The following is a 22,475-nucleotide window of genomic DNA, read 5'->3' on the forward strand; positions in this document are numbered from 1 at the left end:
ACGCTTGAGGGAACCGAGCGCCGCCTTCAAGAACCGAGCATCTGGGGTTTTCAAAACAATGAAAACCCCACAACTTCATTGTGCTATAAAATTACACTATGAACCTGATACTGCCCCTTTAAGGAGAACACTCAGATATTAGTGTGCGACCGAAAGATTCAACTTTCATGGCTTTTGCAACCAGACATTACAAGCAAACAAAAGGAAGACTTTGGAATGGAAAAGATGAAATAATTTCAATACCTAATTTTTGCCTAATTGTAAAACGAATTTGACTTGAAACATTTAACTAAAAAAAAACAAAAACAAAATGGAAGCAATCTGTGACCTTCTCCAGTCATAAAACAGCCTCAGTGTAGCGTTACAAAGCCCCACACCGACTGTCACGTTTTCAGCCGCTCTCCAGCTCAGTGTTTTTCGCACTGAGGATTGCTTTGTCTGTCTCCTTCAGACCTTCGGATTAGGCGGCAGCACTCGTCGGAAAGCATGTCCAGCATCAACAGCGCTGCCAGTCACGCCAGCATGGGCAGCTTGGGCAAGGACGCCGAGGATAAAAAGAAGAAGAAGAAGAGCTGGGTAAGTGGAAAGAAGAAGAAGAGAGAAATTAGCATGAGAATTACACAGGCAGGGGATAAAGAAAGCTTCCACCGCTGTAAGTGAAGTCACAGGAAGAGCTGAGTGCTCCCAGGGATTCAGTAGCTGGCGGAATCAACTCATTTTCTATATGATTTTTTTTTAAGTCTGACATAATTGTGCTGACATATTTGCCCACTTTTCATAGGGCTAATGGAGTTCATTACCGCTGGCGTCTCTATGAAGTTGCTGCCTTTGCGTTTCGATCAGGTTGAGCTCTGGACTTTGACATGGTCATCCCAAAGCCTTGATTCATTTATATTTCAGTCCTGTGGCTCCAGGATTACTGCTGGGTTTGGGGTCACTGTCCCACTTTGGCTCAAACTTCACCTGTCAGACCGTCGGTCTCATATCTGACACTTGAGTTCGTCTCATGCCGGGGAATTTCTTATCGACCAAGACCATATCGACACATACACACACCCACACACACACACACACACCCCACACACACACACACACACACACACACACACACACACACACACACACACACACACACACACACAGCTCTCGTTTCTTTTATGACTGCAGTTGAAAAGTAAAGTCTGCAAAATCCCTGAAACCTTTGAACTGCAGATGTCCAACTTCATATCAAACACAACAAGACCCTGCAGTAAGACGTAGGGATGACATCTGATAGTTTTTGGAGATTTCTTTTAGCACCTTGCGGTCTGCTTTCAGCATAACCTTGAGTGGACGGACGGCCAGATCTCAGCATCATGACGATGGTTTTCAGCATCCTCCACTTGCAGGTGGTTTTCTGGACAGAGTCTTTTGAGTCTCTCATTGGCCTCATAAGTCACTAAAGCCTAGTTTCTTTTTAGATCTCATCTTGGTGTTCACTATCATTTCCACAGCCAGAATAATGATTTCCCCGCCATTTGGAACTGATGTGATATTCATTTGTGTGGGTTTAACCATGTTAAGTGGAAGGGTGTCCTGATTTATTCCTCACCAAAAATCGCCTTTTTCATCAGTGCCACTTAATGATTCAGTATTTTATGAATGTCTCATTATTGTCTCTGGTCTTTGAAGTGCCTTCAACATTTACCGTTCTACATGTCTTCCTGCTGCCCTCGCATTTGACTTTTCATTATCAAACAACTGACCTCAAAACAAATCCGGTCAGAATTCAAACCTTCCTTCATTCTTTCTGGTTTTACTTCTTTCCCTTCTGCAGCAGCTCGGCAGTCTTTATTTGCTGCAGCTCCCCCCGAGTCGGTCGACATATTGGAAGTTGTGTCTCGATCTCTGTTGCAGAAAATGCAACTTGAAGAAAATAAATGGTTCCCCATAAAAGGAAATGTGAGCTAACAGCCTTGATTCAACAGATGCTGCCACTGCAGCAGAAATTGCTCAAATTATCTGTGGTTCAAAGAGAAAGGTGCTAAAGTACACAGCACAGCTAACTGCTAGTTAGAACAGCTAGCTAAAAAGTTAATCGCGCTAACCCTGAAGCACCGTTTATAAACTTTGTGCTAATGCTGAGACTCTATCCCAGCGTGGTATTTAGCTGGAGCTAATGCTAATGCACTAAATTAAACTACGTTTTAATGACACAACATAGTATATCGCCCTCAACAGGGTCAGATTTGTCATTACACACATACCTAGATGTTCACACTTCAGGAAGTGATTCTTGGGGAAATTCTGCTGAATTCTTTGCTAAATTTGACCACGTTAGGGCTTCAATCAGAAAGCACACAGGACGTCAGCAGATTTTAAACTATTCACTGATGCATTCTGGGTAGAGAGTAAACGTCACTTACTGCACCAAGTCCTGGGTGGAAAACCTGGGAAGAGGAAACAGAACTGCTGGGTAAACGCTCTCCCCACACTTCAGAATAAGAGCGTCTGGCTGCTTCTTAACTACTTAACAGCCGATAACTAAACTTAGATGCATTTGTAAGCACAGTTTTGTACAAGACAATTCATGTTGTTTGCAGAAAACTCAAGAGTAAGAGTTCAAAACCATAGGCCTGAATTAAACAAACTACAACAAACTAAACACAAGGAGAGAATCACTGACTAATTCAATGTAAGAAAAAGTTGATGAAAATATTTTTCGCTGTCGCATGCCCAGCCAAAAAAAAAAAAAAAAATTGTTTTCAGCCTGGATTTTAAACACTGTCAGAACGAAGGCCCGACTCGCTTCTTCAGAGAGACGGTTTCAGATTGTAGGAGGATAAAACTGAAATGTTTTGTCCGGTTGCTGCAGCTTCTTTAGTCTGGATGTGTGTCCTCCATCCATCCATCGTCTGAACCCCCTCATCCTTGCAGGGCTGCTAACCCCGCACTCCAGATCAAACAGGTTCCGGATGGATTTTGCAGAGATGGTTCCCGTTCAGACAAAGTCAACTTTCCCAGTCATATAAACCGCTGTCATTGTTCATCCCTCTTCCAGCTGTAGTAACTGTACTTTCTCTGCCGTGCTTTGTAGAACACAGCCACTCTCCGCTGTTACTCTGAGTGAATACAGTCTGCTTTAGATGGGTGTGTATTGAGCATGTGTGTCTGTGTGTGTGTGCGCTTGCGTGCATTAACGTTGGGTGTGTTCTGCATCTTCAGGTGGCTGATTCCATCCCAGCTCAGGTCAGTGGTTTCCAGAGTGTCTTCCGTTTCAGTTTTCCACTAGTCCTGTCCTAATCACGGCCCGCCTTCATCCTTAATCCTTTGTGTCTTTCTTTGGAACATCGGCATGGATACAGCAACCCTGCTTCTCCGTTTCTCCCGTTTGTTTGTTCATCTCGATTGCCTGATTCATCCCCTCCCACCCAGCTCCTCGTTGTCATTTCTACTTACAGCCTCGCTTTTCTGCCTCTCTGCCTAAAACAGACGGCGGCCATTGCTTGGAAACGAGTGGCGCCCTCATCTGACGCGACGCGACGTGGCGGCGGCAACCCCGTCAGGAACTAACGCACGCTCTCCTGTTTTTGTGCGTTGCAGCTGCGCAGCTCTTTCAAGCAGGCGTTCAGCAAGAAGAAAAGCAAGTCGCAGTCGGCCCACGACGAGATGGAGGAGATGAGCGACTCGGTGCCCTCCTCGCCCAAGCTGCAGCACGACAACAGGCAGGGCAGCATCGCCACGCTGCGCTCCTCCCCCTCCACCACGGAGTGAGTCCGCCACGCCCGCCGACACCGAAACACGCAGTCGCCTCTTTGGTTCCTTTTTCTCCTTTGAGTTAATTTCGTTTTCCTTTGTTTCCTTTACACTAAAATCGTCACCTCACTCTCCCCTCCAAACACTTTCTCTTTCTCTCTCTCTCTCCACACTTCTCTGAAATGTTTCTCAATCTGCCATAGCAAGTGCATTTGTGACAGCAAGTCCTCCCCAGTGTGGACGCCAAAGAAAAAGCATAACGGTCATGTGGTCTACAAACACAGATCTCGGTAACGGGCCTGCTCCCCGGGAGTGTGTGTGCACTGGATTGTGTTGGTGTGACTTTTTCTCTTTTCCTGTTGAGCACCTTTAAATCCTGATGAGGAACTCAAAAGTCATCCACAGAGATATTTTCCCAATTTCTTTGACTTTACAAATGAAAGATTAAGAGAGACGAAGGGCATGATTGACCGTCACTGTGGGTTAGGGTTAGTTCAGACATGATTTTCCAACTTGAATTTATTCACTCAGAGCACAAATGATAGAATTAGAATGACTAGATCAGCCTTTCCGGTTCAGGCACATTGTCACCGATATCCTATCTAGAATTTTTTTTCAACACTGATACAGATATTTGTATCGGATCACTTGAGCTGATTCTATTTGTATACTATATTTTTTATTTATTTATTTATTTTTATGCAGTTGGTCTCATTGCGACCCAAGCTCTCATTTAGAAGAGGAACAAACACAGCAACAAAACGAGCAATTAAGAAATTTGATTGAACAGAAACGGATAATAAAATATGAGCTAAACTCCCGAGCAAGTTTCAAGGAAGATTTCTCTTTTTGCTTTGAACCGGGGTGGGGGGGAAATCTGCATGTTGAAAGCTGCAAAGGACTGGAGTTGGAATCAAATGTTCCGATTTTTAGTTCTAAAACCTTTATGTCGGCTTTTTAATGACCGTCTGCTCTAATTTTTGATGGTCTATCGTGTGAAATACCGGAAAAGTTCGAGGAGTATGAACATTTTAGAAACGTTGCACACAGTCAGCATGCAGCTGCTGCTGTGAGGCAGCTGGTGAGATTGTTCCACTTTGACATGTCAGGCATAGTTTTCTTCTGGCATGTGGAAGATTTTCACACATAAACGCATGGTTTTTGGGGGGGGTTTTGGGGGCGGGGGTGTTTCTGAAAAAAGACAAATCTTTCCCTCTCCAACAAACCAAATTTTCTCTTGTAAAAACCTGAACCAAAGCGCCTTGAATAGGATAGATTCGCTGTTCCAAACGCTCCACTTCCCCGTCTCGCCTCGCTGACGGCCGTCACCGCCGACCTCCCCGCAGAACTCGCGTTTCCCTGTCTCCTTTCAAGCATATTCTTCTCCAGATTGCGTGTGTGCCGTGCGAGTTAGTTTGGTGTAACCCCAGAAGGTGACCCTTCCCTTCCCTTTGCCCTCCCGCCGCTCCTCCCTCCCCGTTTTCTTAATCACCGCTTCAGGCTGTGCGAATGCACGGAGGCCGAGGCCGAGACCATCCTGCAGCTGAAGAACGAGCTCCGGGAGAAGGAGCTGAAGCTGACCGACATCCGGCTGGAGGCTCTCAGCTCGGCCCACCACCTGGACCAGATCCGGGAGGCCATGAACCGCATGCAGGTGAGGCCGGAACCGGAAACCCGGAAAATCATCGGCAGAGACACACAACACCAGCTTGGCTTCAGTAGCTTTGTTTCCTTTACTGAGTATTAACGCAAAAGCTTATAACAGGGTTTTAAAAAGTATGAAAACGTAAAAAAAAAAATACTGGGCTAGTTAGCATGGCCACCAATGAGGGTAAATAAGCAGCCTTATTTTAAGTTATTTTTCCGCCATTAGCACATTTAGCAGCGAATGCATGAGGTCGATCGACAGCGCAAAGACCCGCCTCCTGACACTAATTGACTTAAAATGCATTTCTTAAGACGTCTATAATAGTTTAGGAAGGAGATAATTATACTGTCACGGTTTTAGAAAATATGTGGAAAAAACACAATTTTTTTTAAACTGTTTTATACTGCAGCTTTGAGATTACTGCTGATTTTTTTTTAAAACAGATATAATTTCGTCTTTTTGATGAAGAAACTTGAATCTTCTTTGATGACAAAAAATGGTGTCTTTGTTAAAAATGCTATTTTGAAAGTTTCCGGTGATGTTGGTCTTAACAGTCTTAAAAAGTCTTTAGAAGGTGTCAGATTGTACTTACTGAATCCTCCAAGAACCCTCTTAATACATAATATGTTAGTATTTTCTTATTTCAACTCCATTGCAGCCGTGTCAACAAATCACTCGCTTATTTTTCAGTCATGTTTCACTGCGACTCCATCTTTAAAAAGCAAAGCGCTCGGTGAGAGAACATGCCAAATGAACACCAACGCCTCACTTAATTGGATCTTTGTACATCTGGATTATCCGGTTTGTAGAAGCCTTTCGGTCTGCGCTCAGATCTCAGTGGTCGCTTTAAACTCTTTATCTGAGACTTAACTTCAACACAAAGGAGGCCGTGAAGATCAAAAAAACCAAGCCCTGGCAGCACCATAATTCCAGCGCTACGCATTCAGAATAAATAAATAGCTGCCGTCATTTTATTCCTCCGACCCGCAGAACGAGATCGAGACGCTGAAAGCGGAGAACGATCGGCTCAAGTCGAGCGGGAACGCCACGCCCACGGCGACGCCCGTCAAGACGGCCCGCCCGCCCTCCGAGGCCTCCAGCACGTCCTCGTCCTCCTCGCGGCAGTCGCTGGGGCTGTCGCTCAATAACCTCAACATCACTGACACCATCATGTCAGGTGAGTGCAGTGTCAATCCCAATCGGTCTTCAGTGACAAATGATGTCGGCTCTGAACTCTAGAGATTGCTCAAACTAATTTTCTACCTTGTCGGTTTAAAACGTCTCTCTACATTCACCTGTAAATACCGGAGAACTGCAGAGGAATCTGATTGAAAAGGCTTAATTCAGCAATAAAACTTTCCCCTCTGACGACCTGCAGCAGGACAGAACCCCGTTCGGCAACGAAGTGCAGAATATCTCCCGGCTCGGTCCGTTTCAGAAGAAGTCCGTCCGCTCGTTCAGCAATTAACAGGAAAGGCTCGTTAACTGATGGCGAAATTAGCAAAGAGCGATGGCGCGTGGACGAAGGGAAGAAGCGGCTGTTATCACCTCAACGCAGCACATGCAGCAAGCAGGAGGCCGGCTGAATACCAAGTGGCCCCGTCCTCACTCTAGAATATGGTGCAGAGAGAAATGCATTCAGTGTTGAAGTGTGACGTTATGTAAACTGACATCGGCTAAGTGTGATGTAAGATTCTTTGTTTGTTGGAAAACCATAGCCATTTTTTATTTTTTATTTTTTTGCAATAAAACGCAGAAAAGCCTCAGGGTCATCGGCTGACATGTAGGTTTGATTCTGGGAAAAGAAGAACGGCAATATGAACATATTGAGAAATAAATAACTCACAGTACAGTGTTAATCAAAAGGATCTAATATCATCATCTTTTTAAACTGACAGCCTCGGACAATTTTTTTTACCAAAAGTGTTTTTTTTTCTTTTCTAAAACATCTTTTGGAAAGGAAGAGGTGGTGATTTGTCTTTGCAGAAATCACTTTTGACAAAAGCAGAAATGACTAAGAGCATTTAACAGATTCAACTCTCCTGCTGAGGTGTTCCACAAGGTTTAAGATTGTATTCATGGGAATCTGTGACCTTTCTTCCTGAAAGGTGAGGTCAGACACTGATGTTGGATGAAAACATCTGGTTGGATTATGTCACGTTAGGTAAGCCACTAACTGTACCAGGTCATTCCTTGGCACAATGCAGTCAGTTCTTTTAGCGACCATCACACTCAGACTCGCCCATCGGATCCACAACTCAGGAGAACTCATCGTCACTTTTATAGAGTCTGCTGGTGTTTGGCATAAATGTGCTGCTTGTCCATCTTGAGCGACTGAGCAGCACATTTTTCAGAATAAACTTCAGTGACCAGTTTGTTTGCAGGCAGTCGATGTGTTGACAGAACATCTTCCTTTCAGATATTCTCCTGGACGACAGCTACGAGGGAAATCTCCGTAAGGAAAGTCGGAGTGTGCGGATAGTGGTCACCATCAGCAGTGGGCCAAAAAGCACCAAGGTTTGTAGACGACCGTTCATCCTGCTTGGATCACGAAAATTTGTCCGTATTGTTCCTGATTTTCGGTTGAACTGTTCTGCCGACTCTTCAGGTTCCACAAAGCCACGAGTACTTGATCGGGTCTATAGGTGTTAGCGGGAAGACCAAGTGGGACGTCCTGGACGGGGTCATCCGGCGGCTCTTTAAAGTAAGCAGATCGACAGAATTTGTCTGTCTTGAGTTCTTAGAGGTCAGAGGCGACGTCAGGATTTGAATGATGAACTGTTTACTGAGGTAGGACATTAAGGCTATGTGGTTGATTTTGTGATGTATTGAATATAATTTCTGTTGGGAAATCTGCTTGGATGAGTAATCAGATTGTGATGTGCTTCAGTGACAAGCACTTATTTCATAAGTTGATCATTTTGATTTTCAGCCATTGGTTTCATCCAGATTTTTCGCATCCAGCTTCTTCTGGCGCAGAATTGTGATTTATTTCTCACATCAATGATGTAAAAGTCAGATAAGACAACCGTTCAAACTGCAGATGCTTAGAAAGCAGCTGGATATGTATCAGAATTTGTGCCACATATAGAAGTGGCACAAATCAATTTTTTTTTTCTTTGAGGGGTGAAAAGCTCAGATTTGGGAAAATTGCAAGATACACTCCACCATCACTGTCCATGTTTACGTCGTCCTGTCTTGTGCACATGGGATGCTTGTAGGTCACTCACGGTTCACGCAGGAGATCACATGCAAGTTGAAAATGTGAACGACAACTCACAGCAAAATGAGAATTGTGCCTAAAGGCCTGCAGTGTGAATGTAGCCATCGCTAGCCCTGGCGCTAAGCTTCCCCTGCCTCCCTCCTGCTGCAGGAGTACGTGTTCCGGGTGGATCCTGGGACCAGCCTGGGTCTTAGCTCTGACAGCATTGTGGGCTACAGGATGGGGGAAGTGATCCGCTGCCATGCCTCCGAAGTGCCTGAGCTGTTGCCCTGCGGCTACCTGGTGGGCGACAACAACATAATCAAGGTTCACCTCAAAGGTAGGCTGATGAAAGAATCTCTGTCAGGATTTCCTGTGGATTTCTTGCTGCCATTAAGCATCCCGATGGCTAAACTCAGACTGTTATCTCGTGGGCCGTTCACCTTTCCATCCGTCCTGATCGTAGGTGTGAAGGAGAACAGCATAGACAGCCTGGTGTTTGACACCCTCATTCCAAAGCCCATAATCCAGCGGTACCTCAACCTGTTGATGGAGCATCGGCGGATCATCCTCTCAGGGCCCAGCGGCACAGGAAAGTCCTTCCTGGCTGCCAAGCTGGCCGAGTACATCATCAGCCAGATGGGGCAGGAGGTGACTGAGCACAACGTGGCCAGCTTCAATGTGGACCACAATTCCAGCAAGGTATCAGAAACCCACAGCTCGTCTGTTCTCATGTTTGATCTTCTTCCAGAAACATCAGTAGATTTTCTGTGACGTAGCACAAAGAGGAGCACAACTGGAAAGTGAAAGGGAAACGCAGTCATGATTTTCCACGTGTTTTACTGATGTAATTCTCAAAAGTGTGCCATGTAGTGATAGTTCCAGGCTTTAAAATAGCTTAACCTGTGAATGTCTCGGTATCAATTGTCAGGGATTTCCATCAACCTTAACTTCTAATGCAGGAATATTCATCAGTGTGGAGGATTTCATTGTGGAAAGTTGTTTTTTACAGAAAAATTATTTATGTGAAAATATTTGTAGTTTACCTCCTATTGTCTAAATGTTGTCCTTCATTGCATCCTTTGATTTCTGCCTTGCATCCTTCCTTTCTGTCCTTACATCACTTTTCTTTTCAACCTTCTTTAATTCCTTTCTGTCCGTTCTTCTGTCTTTCTCTTATACCTTGATCCATTCATTGTTTTTGGACTTCTTTCCTTCTATGCTGCGCACTTAAAATCCCCCAAAGTATTTAGAGTAGCTTATAGACAAGGAGTAAATACGTTTAAGGAGCATGAATACATTTACAAATACGGTATTTTCTGTTGTTGCAGATATAATTTGACTTCAGTTTGGACTTGATTGCTCAAAGTCAACGACTGCTTCCTCCCCACAGGACCTGCGTCAGTACCTGTCCAGCCTGGCGGAGCGCTGTAACTCTGAGAGGACAGACGCAGAGCTCCCCCATGTGGTCATCCTGGACAACCTGCACCACATCGGCTCGCTCAGCGACATATTCAACGGCTTCCTCAACTGCAAGTACCACAAATGGTGAGGAGGACTCCAAACGCCGCGCGGTGCATCACGCCTTCCGCCAAGTCGACTCCGCGTCCCATCAGCTTCCTTCGCACACAGTCAGCTAATTGAGGAACTTTTGTCATGGTTGAAGTAACCATGTTTTGTCTCTCTTCCCTGGGCAGCCCGTACGTCATCGGGACCATGAGCCAGGGAGTCTCCTCCTCTCCCAACCTGGAGCTCCACCACAACTTCAGGTCTGACGCCATATTGTGCTCAATTCAAGCCCAGCAAAGGCAACCAACACTGAGCCCCGATTTATCTAGTTCTACGGGAGGAGGAAAATTACAAAAATAATGCAAAAATTCTTAAAAAGACAGAGGCCCAACATCAAGGTGTTAAATTACAAAGTCCAACTTCTTTTAAGCCACAGTTTATATTTGCAGCATTTTTATACCAATTGAATGTAACGGTTACTTGGTTGTGGCATAAAATGGCACTATGTGCCTGGAAAACACAGAATACTTTCTCTTTGTGGCAATATTCATTTAAAATCCCTCAGGTAGAGAGTTAAACGAACCTTTTACACAAATGGATGAAATGTCATCATCTTTGCACTGATGAGCCGATGTCTTGCCCGGGTGTAGGTGGGTGCTGTGCACCAACCACACGGAGCCGGTCAAAGGCTTCCTGGGTCGCTTCCTGCGCCGGAAGCTCATCGAGACAGAGATTGATAAGAACACGCGCAGCAATGACCTGATCAAGATCATCGACTGGATCCCCAAGACCTGGCAGCATCTCAACGGGTTCCTGGAGGCACACAGCTCCTCTGACGTCACCATAGGTCACTTCAGGACACACACACACATTAGCCTCTGCAGAGTTAGCAGCAGGCAGACATTTGAACGTTCCTCCGTGTGTAATGTGTTCCTCTCTGTTCACCGTAGGGCCTCGTCTCTTCTTGTCCTGTCCCATGGAGGTAGAAGGTTCCCGGGTTTGGTTCACAGACCTGTGGAACTATTCCCTGGTCCCCTACCTGCTGGAGGCTGTCAGGGAAGGACTACAGGTACCTAATTCATATCTATCTATGTATTTTCCTGGATCATACACATATAGTGCAGCTACATTTATTTCAAATTGAGCAAGTGCGCCCCTCTCAAGATGGTGCACGAGAGAAATGACACTGGAAAGCTGTTGGTTGGTAAATCTTTTATCTTATTGATTTACATGGCCTTACGCTGCAAAAACACAAAATCTTATCAAGCATTTTTGGTCTGGTTTTTAGTGCAAGTCTCTGTCTTATTTCAAGTGCACTTGAAATAAGGCAAAACTGTCTAAAAGTAACTTTTCAGTTTATTTTATGTCATTAGTTCCTCAATATTGATGATATAGTGATGATTCTACCGACACATTTATTAAAACAAAGCTGAAAGTTATTTGTAAGTCAGTTTTCTTATTTCAATAACGTTTGCACTATAAACTAAACCAAAGATACCTGGTGAGGTTTAGTACTTTTGAAGCATCTTTCTCAGTTTTTCACATTATAACAATAAACGTAACATTGCACGGTACAGACCAACACAAAGTGCGTAAATGTGAGGCAGAAGGAAAATAACGCAGCAGTTTTTCAAAGTTTTCACTGATGGAAATCTGAAGAGTGTGGCTTGCGTTTGTTTATAGCTACAATATTCACTGCAAACTTCTTGTGGTTTTGCACATTCATTTCGGGCCAAAAGAGAATGTTCTCAAATGGCCCATTGTGACAGAATGTGTTTATTTAACAACCTAATAACAAACTGTTAAAATATTAACAGGTAGCTGTCTCTGAACATCTTGAAATTAAATGTTAAACATCTTTGCACCTTGATATACTCTGGTTTTATGCAAACAAAACTGCTGGGATTTAATGCATAAAACATTTAAGCATAACTTTCATCTTGAAGGTTGTATTTTTAGTCTAAAAGTTAGAATACAAGTGCTGGGGGAGCATTGCATCTCTTGAATCCAACTCATCAAAGAGAGATTTGGGCTTTACCAGGTAAGCCATCAAAAACGAAAAGGATAAGTTTTTTTTCACTCCTCCTTCCCTGCATATCTTTTGTTCCCGTCCTCAGCTGTACGGTAAGCGAGCCGTGTGGGAGGATCCGTCCAAGTGGGTGAATGACACGTATCCGTGGAACGCCGCCTCGCTGCAGCAAGAGGGCCAGTCGCTGCTCCAGCTGAGGCCGGAAGACGTGGGATACGACGGCTACAGCTCGTCCAAGGAGGGGACGTCGTCCAAGCAGGTGTCTCAGAGCGACACCGAGGGAGACCCGCTGGTGAGGACAGATCTGACTTAATACGGTTTCATGCGGACACATTTGGACATACACCTCATTTTTTAACAGCTGAATTATGCCTGATTGTGCTCCAAAGTGATACAATGTAGCTGGAAAGCGCATAACACTGCCCCTTTAAAGCAAAACTGTCAAAGTTGCAAATGAACTATTCAGGACAGTGAGAGTAGAAAGTAAATGAGTGGAGAGACAATTCATTCCTGCTTGGCGGGTTATTCCAGCCCAGGAGAAATTAAAAGCTAGCCATCCAAAAAGAAAAAAACCCAGCTGGCTTGATTTAACTAGAGTGTTTGTGCATTTTGCACACGCGCGCATGTGTGTGTACGTGCGCCACTGCGCGTGCAGTCATTATGCGGCGGTGCCAAAAGCCGTTTTAGGAACACTGGAAGCAATTCACCAGATGCAGCAGCACTTCTGCATTATTTAGATCATTAGCTCTGCAGCAGGGATGAAGAGTTCGGCGGGTTTATGGCGCTGATTGACTGCAACAGTTAGAAAGGGCACAAAGCACAACTTGTGAAGTTTCATTCTTCAAAATGTAAGTGATGGTGCCTTCTATTTGTACTGACCAAATGCAGAGGATTCAACTGAGCAAGCCTGGTGAGGTTAATATTCTGATATGAAATCTCAAAGGTTTCCCACCAACCCCAATGTTGAACGATCCTCCAACGACTTCCTGCAGTCGTCTTCTCTCTCTTTGTATTTTGTCAACTCTCTCAACCTTCATCCGAACCATGTTTCGGTTTTGACAAACACTTCTACATGTCCGTGTTTTGTGTTCCACAGATGAACATGCTGCTACGGCTGCAGGAAGCAGCTAACTACTCCAGCACCCAGAGCTGCGACAGCGACAGCACCAGTCACCACGATGACCAGCTGGACTCCTCCTTGGAGTCGGCCCTATGAGCCCAAGAACCAGCTCATTTTAAACCTCTGAAGTTGTGGGCAAAACCTTGGAACCCCAAAGAACATACACCTCTCCCCACCCCCCCAGAAACAACAAAATGGATTTATCCATCATTATCCAGTCCTGCTGCTGCGGGGTGCAACCTGGTCAGGCTGCTGGTCCACCACAGGGCCCGCACTACAGATATATAATATATGAAAAGTTTTAATACTCAAAATATACTCTCAAATTGAAAGAAAATGCCTATATTTTAATGGTGCAATATGAAATCCGAATGTTTTATGCTGTCAGAGGCTTTACCAACTTGGTCCTTAGTGGTCACAATGTCGAACCAAACCACAGGTTGAAGACTGTCTACATTACGTCCAACAAACCGTACTGTCCTGTTCGTTTTTGTGACATTTTTATAAAAATGTCCGCGTGTTTGTGATGAGAAATACCCATAAGCTCTGGTTGGCTTTTTCCAAAAGTGTTCCCAACAATGAGATACTTTTCCTTCGGTTTACTTTCAGACGTTGGTTTCCAGAGCGTCCCAGAAACAACAAAACTGAATATTGTTTTTTTATATTACTGTTTTGTTTTTTTTTATTTTTTTTACCCAGTTATATCTACACATGTTTACATTGGTATGGCTGGTTCTGTTACGTCTTTCCTTGTTTACAGAGGTGCTTCTTACAGACACACACATGTATGTACACACAGAGGCAGCAGGGAGGAAATCCCCTCGGATCGGAACCGTTTATCGGTTCAAGTCCCTTCTTTGAACATCATCAAGAATGCCAGAGTGTCCTTGGGCAGGGCGCTCTGTCTTCACTGTCAGCTTTAACAGCGGGGCGTGAAAAGCAAAGCAGGTGTAGTTTTTAATGTCTTTTCGTTGGCCAAGGCTGACGCTTTGCACAACAACTGGTGGAAACTGTTAGCAGTTAGCGATGTAGGACAACTTTGAGCCCTTGCAGTTCAACTAGGACCGGAAGTCATCTGCGATAGATATTATATATTATTACAATTATTTATTAAAGACCCAGAGCCGACCCATTTGTTTTCTAACAAGCTCATAAGCCGCCACAGCAGGACTAATGTCACATCTATATTGTCATCCATTGATCATGTTCAGTTACCTTACAGAAGATTTGTTTGTACACAATTAAACCTACAGTCTCTAAGTAGAGATTAGTTGGTTAATTGGGACCTCTAGGCAGCTTACCATTCATATCTTGCCAACTGTAGTTCTAAAAATGCATTATTTTAATAAAAGTGATATGTGGCGCTCCATTAGTTTTCCACATTGTAACTCCAAACAGCCAAATTATTATTATTTTTTAAAAAAAGCCAGGGAAAGTTGTATTTGCGTCCTTTTGTCCAGGTGGGGGCAGTAGCAGCATTGCATTGTTTAATGTTCCATGGAGTGACATCGCAACTTCGGACTTTCAACCATGATTGGGAAATTCTGGCAGTTTTGAGACCAAAGCCTTTTAAAAACGTGGCACCAGTAACCAGCTGCTCATCACGCCTCGTGATGAGCAGTTAATATTTTACGTGTGGCGCGAAACACTTTTGATGCTTTTACTTTGGATAAACTGGTTTGGTTTTGATGAGGCTGAAGTAAGCAACTATCTAGACTTGGGTCAGGTGCAAAGCCAACCTCTCCCATCTAAAATGTTATAAATTTCTTAGCTGTTTTTTTTGATAAATCTGTTTTCTGAACCACTAAAACGATCTACATTTATACCTAGCACATTTTGAACCTGTCATTCTAAATTTTGGGGAGCTCCTGGGGTCTCCAAGCCAGTGGCGGACCCTAAGCAGCCCCTTTTCCCACGTATGCCTTGGGTCAGCTCTGAACAAATTGGCGGACATTTGCTTAAGCCTCGTGGTGCTGGGCCCCCTGGCCCGAACCTTATCAGGGTCAGCCACTGCCAAGCTGTTCCAAATGCCAACACCAAGCACAATGAAAGTGTGAGATCTGTGTGTCGCCCAGTCGTCCTGTTACTGTGAAGGCGACATGGAAAAGTGCCAATGATTCCCTTTGATCCAACTGCCAAATGTTCACGCCGTAAAGACTTGCGATCAAAAAGCAAAAGCCCACCATGGTTGTAGAAGTTCTCCGGGGTTAGAAGTGATCCAAATACCAAATCGTCCAAACCCACATAACCCAAACTTTCACCTGTTCAATACCCTGCGTCCATCTTTGTCCTGGAGGTATCCAAAAACCAGTCAAGCCGCCGTCTTTTACAGTTTGAGTGGATCAGCCAAGAGCCGTAAAAGGGAACAATAATGTTGGTGCTTTCTAACTGCCTTAAACGTTCCTCCGCTTTCTCTGGCTGTTATTGGAAGAGGGGTGCATTTCACTGTCGGATCATGCTAACCGTCGGCGTCAAAGATGCCGCTTCTAGTATGAGATGTAGGCATTACTGCTTGTGGTCCCATCTTCTTCTTATGAGGCATCCTTGCTTCTTTCTGACAGTAAGAAGTTAAAAGATGTAACGCTGTATTTCAGTTCAAAAAACAGACCAATCAATATTGTATAAAGAAACACAAAAAAGGGGGGTTGGGTATTTTTTTAGTTGTTGTTTTGCGCCCAGTTGAGCTGGGCTCACTTGAATTACCAGGAGCACAACCAAACTGTTTTGTTTTTTGTTTCTTTTTATTAAGCCTGATGAGCATGTTTTGAAGCTTTTTTTAAAAAAAATTAATAAATAGGAGTGGGGGTGGGGTGGGAGGGTGCACTGAGAAGAGAACTTTACCTGTTTGTATGTGTGTACTGGACGGAAGAAGCCATTTAGAATTTTGATTGTTCTTTCTTTGTTTAAGTGGGTCAATTTTGCACACGTTTGAGGGTCGGGGTGGGCTGTAAATACTTCCAGAATTCTTGCACAGTGAATCAAAGATCCATTCTGGCCTGTCGGTGTTACAAAATGCAAAACCCGCTGAAGATATCGTCGTACGTATGGAAAATGGAGAAGAAAAAGATGCAAAAACTCAACCCGCTGTCAGAAACAGGTGTGTGTGTCTTGTGGTGATTTGATGTTTTGCCTATGCAGGAGGCATTAACTGTACAGAAATACCATTTGAACTAACTAAACTGAAGAAAGAAAAAAAACAAAACATGTAGGCACCTGTCCAAAGCTCCTTACTCCACCACAAAATACTCTGGATCCTCCCTGTCTTTAGGAATGCCTGTTGTTCCTCAAATGGATGGCTCAGGATTTTATAAGTGAGGTTTTGTTAAAAAATTTAAATAAAAAATGTTGTAGGCAGTTTGAGAGGAGCGAATACTTTCATTGCCTCAAAGCAACTCAAGAAACGTCATTGTGGTTTATTCTAAGGCTGCTGGTCAGTTTGTACATTTTTAGTTCATTTGTTTCTCACCTCAAGATACTAAAAGTGTGTCAATTTATATCCTGCAGGGAATCTTTTATACCTAATTTGACAACCACATTTTACCACCATAGATTGTCATTCGAAGTAATAATGTTGGAACAAAGTGGAACGGGAGTACAGACTGACCCGTGGCCTTTTGTGAAGCCATCCTCATATTTGCTCTGGAAGGTGATTTGCCTCGAAGTACCCAAGGGAAAAATGATTTACTTTTATATGAAACAGCTACTTTGACACATACCCCGCAAAAGCCAAACAATTTGACCATTATTTTAACTCTTGGGAGTTCTTTGAGTTTGTTCTCAACACATCAACTTTCCCTTCACCAAGTACTGCGTGGTTGGTCAGTCGCTTGAAGTGACTATGGTTAATGGAGAAAAAGTTCTTGTAGGGAATGTAAACGCCTTCACTGGAAACACTATGTTCCGTACTCGGTGTTTGTTTCACACTGGAAGATTATTGGTGACACATTGCCTCCAACCTAAACTTCCCTTGCAAACAGAGAGAAGCCTCTGGGTAAATAACCACCTACTGCCTACATGGCAATGGCTTCAAGGCTCAAAATGCAACTTTTGTTCAAACCATTATGACATTTCTGAGATTTCAGTTAAGATAGTAGAGGTCCACTTTGGTTTTGCACTAATTGCTTGCCTTTGGAAATGACTAACCTGGATTTATGCTGAATGAGGATACCAAACATAGTCATCTACTGCAGACCTTCACTTACAAAATCCTGAGCTATTTAAAAAAAAAAACACTTCCTCTCTGGTGATTTTAACCCTAACTTACCACCACCTTAGGCTTCCTAGCTGTCTGAGGCGCTGAAGTTGAGTCGACGCTGTACTGTACACGACATCAAACAGGTGCTACTGGTCAGTAAGAGGCCCACCAGAGACCAAGAAGTCTTGTTGTCACAACCTCAGGACAAACCTCTACAATCCTACCTGTACTCAGCTTCACATGTCTCTGCAGCCCAGCCTTTGATGGTTGCTAACCAGGTGGTGTAGTTGCATGCCAAGGGTGATAAATCCAGTGTTTACAGGTTGCTCTATACCAGTGCTTCTCAATTATTTTCCGTTACGCCCCCCTAGCAAGAAGAAAACTATTCGCGCCCCCCCATTCCCCACCGTGACTATCCATCTCTGCATAACATTTTTTCCTTATTAACATTTTTTTCGCTGAAAAAACTCTAGCGGCTTATCGGCGTGATTGGGATGTAACGTATTTAAGTGACGCGCTAATTTATTTGGCTTCATGCTGTCCGCTGCGAGCATTTTTAGACACAGCAAACAAACCGGTCTTTCCTCTTCTCCAACTGTAGTCACAGTGAAGCCAAGCGTTAAATACGCTTCGTCGTATTTCCTCTTCTTAGCTTTCGGTTGACTTTCTGTTGTCTCATTATCTTTGTCTCTCTCCGCTTTTCTTTTCATCCCTGTTAAAAACTTTTTCATGTTGGGGGTTGTTGAATAACGGAGGCCATAGACAGAACGCAGTCGGAGCTTTTTGTTGACTTAACACTGCTAACCAAGGCAAACCTGTTGTCTTGTAAGTCGTAAAATGTTGCACTGTCGCAAACGTGACAGAAGTAACAATGAGAGCGCCACTGCCGCCTACTGTGCGCAATTACACTTTATACTAGTACGGCCAAAAAAAGGCTGTTCCCCAGGATCACACGCGCCCCCTAGGTATCGCACCGCGCCCCCAAAGGGGGCCCGCCCCACTATTTGAGAAGCACTGCTCTATACCGAGACCTACACCCATGTATCAAAACCTATGTACACTCCTGTTATAGGCCGTTAGTTCCCAGGATAACAGCACTTTGACATCATTAACAGTGCATGCCATTGTGTTGAAAATTAACTGGTCATTTTTCCACTTACACTTTCGAGTTGCATCTCAGTTGGAGACCATAGCATTTACTCTGGTTTGAGAGAAAGTTCTTGTTTCTTTCCGGGTGAAACATTTGTCCTTAAATGTTTTATATTTTGTACATTTGTATGTAACATATTATGTAAATATACAGAGGCAGTGATTTAAGTCATCTGGAGGATTTTGTAGTCTTTGTAAAGCCCTAATAAATGGTATTTGGTGTCACTCAAGCAATTTGTTTGAGTTTTTGTTCAGTTGAAACGACAGTTGCCAGAGCAGCATCTGCTTTTTCTAAAACAAGAATCATTTCCACATAAATGATCTTTCATGATCAAATACACTTGCCCACCCACTAATGCTGGGTTAAATGTTCCTTGTGAATTTGCACCTGCTGTAACTTTTTGTAGCTTATTACATTCTGGTTGGCTGTTTGGTTACTTTTTGTCAAAAAAAATAAAAATAAAAAAATGGTAGAATTCTTCAAATTAGAAATTAACAGTACATAGATTCAAGTCTATGTGGACAAGTGGAGTTGTAGCCACAGTTCAAAAATCTAAAATACAATTGAGTTTTACAAAGCTAAACTAGTTTTGATGGAAAAGCACCTTAAGGGAAAGACAAAAGTAGTCTTTTGTCCAGATTGCTGTATAAAATGTATTTTATTTTATTTATTTATTTATTTCTAACGTGACAGAAATATGAAAATCACTATTTGTTAAAGGGCCTTTTATTTTGAAGGAAGGATATCCTTCTCCTCTTCCGGGTAACGCCCAACTGCAGCCGTTGGAAAGATGGGACCCGGTGTGACTCCCGCGGCTTCCTCAGGAGAGGATAAAACGTTTAACTCCAAGGGAGACCTCGTTAACTTACCGAAGCACTCCTACTGGGTGGATTTGTGGGTGTTCCTGCTTTTTGACATCGCTTTGTTTCTCGTCGTATATTTCGTCGTCCCGTAAAAAAGGTAGGCAGGAGGGAGAAGAAGTTTCTAGCTAACAGGGCGGAAGTGACGACACTGAATAGAAGCTAGTGTGACGCAAGGAGACCGGCGGTAGTACAGAGTCACATTTGTAATTTCTCTCTGCTGTGAAAATTTGTGGTATAGTTTGTTTTTTTTTTTTTTTTTTTTTTTTTGCTTTTGAAGCATTTGTATGCTTTAGCTTGTGTCCAGTGCTCGTGTCAGTCGGCCATTGCTCGCGAGCAGCGAATCACGGCTCTGAGGTGACGTCACGTCAATCATACATCCCACGACGAGTTTTAGGGTTTTACGCGTCAGCACATGGTAAAGATTTAGGTTTTATCATGCTGTTAAAAAGGCATAAAATGTTATTGGAAGTATATAAAAAATATACGACGCGTTCCAAAACCTTAAAGCCACAACGAAAGGTTGTCACGCCTCGTTTGATGCCAATTTACAATAAAAATAATTTATGTATTTTACAGCAGTCTTCCCTCTTAAGTCCTGTGGAAGCTGCAAGGCTATACATACTGATTCCACATGCAGTTTTTGTATTTTAACTTTATCTTTGTTCAATAAATACTTAGTGTGTGCCATGTTTTTTTTGTGCCGTTTTGTGTAATTTAGTACCTTGTGAAGGTCAGTCGAGTAACTCCACCTATGTATTTTCTTTAAGGGGTTCTTTTGTGAATCAGTGAATATTTGTGAATATTCTTGTTCCAGGACCAGTGTGACCGGCTGCTCATACCCTGCTGCCGTGAGGAGGCGAACCCAGCTCTAACTGACTGAACGTAACCACGCAGCAGCTTTCCTCAGCTCCGTCCAAAGATTGTCACGTTTCACGGACGCAGACTTCAGCAACAAGCTCTTCAATAACTAATCGGATGGATTCCCTGACGTTTCTGGCAGATGATAGCTTGAAGTACATTTTTTTTGTGCAAACGTGTCTCCAAATGACTTAAGATACTTCTGGTATCACTGTAAATGTCATATCATCTCTAATATTGTGTCTTCCCCCCTCCGGAAAGAACAGGTAACTTTCAGGAAATGTGTGATTTTTGTCATCGGACGCTATGTCTTGGGACCAACGTTGATACGAGAACAAAAACATTTTATTTATTGAAAACTATGTCGATGCGGAGGAAACTCTGAGCAAAGTCTTGGCAATTTGCACACAGACAACTCATGAACGAATAAAATGTTCTTCCAACGAACTAAAACTCGTTTCAGTTCGAGTTTCTGTCCCACACAGTTGGTGTTTATGCAAACATCTCTAATAATTCACCTGTTGTATTACCAAAATGCATTATAATTTAAAACAATAATTTACTCTTATTTTAATATCATTAATGTAGGGGTGACCAGACTATTTTCAAATATATCTTTATTGCATAACTTAAGTATTTTTATATTTGTTAATTAGTTGGGTCGTCTGCTCCTGGAGCAAGTCTGTAGTCTTCCACTTAACAAACATGCTAAGCTAAATAGCTTTGCCCTAAAATGAATGATGGTTATTAAGTTTACTAGCCTGCTACCAGTCTGGACTTTTATAATTTTTAAAAAAAAATTTTTGGTTTGTTTTTTATACTTTATTGGTGGGAGCTTAAAAAATACGTATATAAAATACTTGCCTCAAATTTGCTACAGACTTCAGTTCTGAGAAGAAAGTTCTTAATTTAACGTATCGGAAGGCATATAAAAGTATTAAACATCAATACAATTTATTTTATTTTTTATAATTACGGGGCTATTTAACTGTTTAAATAGTGTATCCATACGGAGGGATATACAGTATTTGTATGGGTAAATTATCTGGCTGTCATTAACATCCACACTTTGTCCGGTAGATGGCGGTAAGAGAAGCTTAAGCACAGTCGGGGTTTTACTTTGAAACGGAAGAACTTAACGTTTCCGGTTCAGGCAAAGTTGTTTTGAAATGGAATGCTAAGCTTCCGCAATTTGTCAAACTTTTTTAAAGGGTACAAAAACGTATTGTAATGAAAAACAGACAGAAAAACACGGATCTGTAAAGTATTTGCTCTTCTTGAGTGATAATGAGCTTGCAGCGACATTGGCTATATCATTATTCAGGCTGATATTCCTGAATACCTATTTACTTTTGACCCTGTAAGGAGGTACCAAGGCTGCAGGTTTGCAAACAAGATGAGCTTTCAGATTAAACATTTTATGTCTTTTTCTTAGAACTTTCTAAGATTATAAATAAAGGGGTGCACCAATAAATTGGCTTTGATTTCCTTAATTTTGGGAGATCAGAGAATGGCCCATAGCCTCATACCTCTTTTACTCTGCTGTGAAAGAATAAAAGGGGACAATATATTGACAAAATCTAAGTTGGCAACTTAGATTTTGTCAATATATTTAGTGGCTTTTCAAACAAAAAATAAATAACATGTATCGGCCAGAATAGTTATTGGAATTGGCAAGTCAGACATTTTTAAAGATCTGCAGTTGGCCATAAAATGTCACTTGGTGCAGCCTGGAAAAACATGTCTTTGTAATGAATTATTTTGCATTTGATCATTTTGATGACAATTTAAAGCAACACAGTATACAAAGCTAAAGCTGGTATTTGTGAAACAGTATTTGTAGAATATTATAGGAAACTGGACACATTGGAGGAAAAATGTGATATAAAACAAAACTTCTCCTATTGGCAAGAACCTAGTTTTGTTAAAGTACTATTTACCAAAATCTAATGACAAGCTGAAATTGTTGTACCAGTTGAGATCTCCACCCAGGTCTTCAGAACTGCACTACTTAAAAATATATCAGTGTTTGGTGATACCAGTAGAAATAAAGAGCAACTTCTGTTTGGCACTTCTTTTCCATCGAAATCTGGAGAAACCTCAAAAAGGGTTTGGTACCAAGGGAATAAAAGATTTGAAATCATTAGTTATTTTCATTCACGGTTG

At 42.7% G+C, this 22,475-nt stretch overlaps 1 protein-coding gene across 18 annotated transcripts in view; it reads left to right on the forward strand.

Annotated features, from left to right (window-relative positions):
- Positions 1-16,603, forward strand: part of nav3 (neuron navigator 3) — a 321,262-nt gene extending 304,659 nt beyond the window's left edge. For 11 of the 18 annotated variants that reach the window (XM_055055458.1, XM_055055457.1, XM_055055447.1 and 8 more), the window contains 16 exons: positions 452-576; positions 3,205-3,228; positions 3,583-3,749; positions 3,939-4,025; positions 5,236-5,389; positions 6,374-6,560; positions 7,803-7,900; positions 7,992-8,087; positions 8,757-8,925; positions 9,052-9,287; positions 9,979-10,133; positions 10,283-10,354; positions 10,745-10,941; positions 11,045-11,163; positions 12,212-12,415; positions 13,220-16,603. In XM_055055458.1, coding sequence (XP_054911433.1) covers positions 452-576; positions 3,205-3,228; positions 3,583-3,749; positions 3,939-4,025; positions 5,236-5,389; positions 6,374-6,560; positions 7,803-7,900; positions 7,992-8,087; positions 8,757-8,925; positions 9,052-9,287; positions 9,979-10,133; positions 10,283-10,354; positions 10,745-10,941; positions 11,045-11,163; positions 12,212-12,415; positions 13,220-13,339 — 2,210 coding nt within the window. In that variant the 3' untranslated portion in view covers positions 13,340-16,603. The remainder of the gene's footprint in view (positions 1-451; positions 577-3,204; positions 3,229-3,582; positions 3,750-3,938; positions 4,026-5,235; positions 5,390-6,373; positions 6,561-7,802; positions 7,901-7,991; positions 8,088-8,756; positions 8,926-9,051; positions 9,288-9,978; positions 10,134-10,282; positions 10,355-10,744; positions 10,942-11,044; positions 11,164-12,211; positions 12,416-13,219) is intronic. The other 7 variants (XM_055055454.1, XM_055055455.1, XM_055055464.1 and 4 more) reach the window with 3 other exon arrangements.
- The last annotated feature ends 5,872 nt before the right edge of the window (positions 16,604-22,475 follow it).

This window comes from Poeciliopsis prolifica, unplaced genomic scaffold, assembly GCF_027474105.1.
Source record: "Poeciliopsis prolifica strain line A6 unplaced genomic scaffold, Auburn_PproV2 SCAFFOLD042, whole genome shotgun sequence".
Taxonomy (NCBI): Eukaryota; Metazoa; Chordata; class Actinopteri; order Cyprinodontiformes; family Poeciliidae; genus Poeciliopsis; species Poeciliopsis prolifica.